The 1,846-nt window shown below is 40.9% G+C and overlaps 1 protein-coding gene across 1 annotated transcript in view; it reads left to right on the top strand.

The window, feature by feature from the left end:
- The first annotated feature begins 1,266 nt into the window (after positions 1 to 1,266).
- Positions 1,267 to 1,846, top strand: part of LOC106510919 (uncharacterized) — a 6,640-nt gene continuing 6,060 nt past the window's right edge. Inside the window, exon 1 of the mRNA XM_013999654.1 lies at positions 1,267 to 1,566. Within this exon, the coding sequence (XP_013855108.1) occupies positions 1,488 to 1,566 (79 nt within the window). The 5' untranslated portion in view covers positions 1,267 to 1,487. The remainder of the gene's footprint in view (positions 1,567 to 1,846) is intronic.

Raw genomic sequence — 1,846 nt, forward strand, 5'->3', positions numbered from 1 at the left:
ATGATGGATGGATGATGGAAGGATGGATGGATGATGGAAGGATGGATGGAGGATGGATGGATGATGGAAGGATGGATGGATGATGGAAGGATGGATGGATGATGGATGGATTGATTGATGGATGAATAAATGGATGGATGATGGATGGATGGATGAATAAATGAATGAATGGATGGATGATTGATTGTCAGATGGTGGGATGACAGATGAATGATGGATGGATGGATGATGGATGGATGAATAAATGAAATGGATGGATGATAGAAGGATGGATGGATAGATGAACGTATGGATGATGGATGGATGAATAAATGAATGGATGGATGATAGACAGTTGGATGATGGATGGATGAATAAATGAATGGATGGATGATGGACAGTTGGATGATGGATGGATGATGGATGGATGAATAAATGAATGGATGGATGATGGACAGTTGGATGATGGATGGATGAATAAATGGACACATTAAAGTTTATGCAAAAATCGCCTCAACAAGCTCATATATTTACAAAAATCATTAAATAAATATGAAAATAAATAAATAAATAAATATGGTTATATTTTGTTTAACGCTCTAAAAACAAAGTTCCCTGAGGGCTTTTATTTTGTAAATATGACCGCTTTTCTTGCAAACCGGAAGTAGTATTTGTGTTTGTCGGTGTGACCCTGACCCTCTGCAGCACAGACCCTCCGTCTGTCTGGGAGGAAATTAAAACCATAAAACCTGTTTTATTTACTCCAACATCCGGTCAGACGGGCACGAGCTGATAAAAACCAACACTGACCGGAAAYAGGTCCGGCATGAAACCACGAGAACAGACCGGGACCAGGACCAGGACCAGGACCTGATGAGCGGACTCAGATTATTATGGATTCTCATGACGGACGCACTGGCCTGTGATTGGTCGGAGGAGGCGGGCTGCTGACCAATCAGAGCGCGCTCTGAGGGAGGCTGCTGCTCCTAGCAACAAGAGAACAACTTCCTGTCTGAAAACTTTAACAGCACGTGTTTCATCCTGACAGGAACAAATTTATTTAGTTTTTATTTACAGATTTTATTTCCTAATGAAAACTTCTGATAATTGTCTTGAAAAATAAAAGACTTGTGTGTTTTTATTGTGATGAATCTACCAGTTTACACAAATACTCATATAGTGACTAATAAAGTTATTTTTTTAAATAAAGTTAAGAAAAACTGAAGCAGGTGAAACGGAAGTGACGCAGTGACAGACACCAGCCAGCAGGTGGCAGCCCGTAAACACCTTATAAACAACTTCCTTCTTTCTGTTAGCAAAATAGCTTGAGACAGTAAAGTACACAGTGAAGTACACAGTAAAGTACATTTTATTTTTTATTTATTTTGTTTGTATTTACCTGATCAGGTGCTGCCCTGACCAACATGGCGCCGTCAGTGAGGCACTGCGCGGTGTTCTTCGGCCTGTATCCCTCCGCCGGCCTGCTGCTCGTCTAACGGTCAGCTCAGATGAAGCTCCCCGGCTTCGTCCTCCTCCTCTGCGGCTGTTTGCGGAGCTTTTCCCGCCTCCCGGTTCTTCAGGCAGAAGGTGAGCGCGGTTTTCTGTTAGTGTGAACGTGGTGCAGAAGAACCATGGAAACTATAAAAAAATAAAAGTTTGTCCTCGTGCGCTGAACCCTGTTACTTTCAGTTTGTCAACAGGACACAGCTGCAGTGTCTGCTCAACAACAGGTTTACTGTTCAAATTAATCATAAATGTGGATCAGTTTAGTGCCGAATTAGAAAAAATACTTCATTTTATGTGACGACACTAAAAGTTTATATCCTTTATTAAAGCATATTTTCTGAACTTAGATTTAATATTAAAT

Source organism: Austrofundulus limnaeus, unplaced genomic scaffold (genome assembly GCF_001266775.1).
Source record: "Austrofundulus limnaeus strain Quisiro unplaced genomic scaffold, Austrofundulus_limnaeus-1.0 Scaffold2397, whole genome shotgun sequence".
Lineage (NCBI taxonomy): Eukaryota > Metazoa > Chordata > Actinopteri > Cyprinodontiformes > Rivulidae > Austrofundulus > Austrofundulus limnaeus.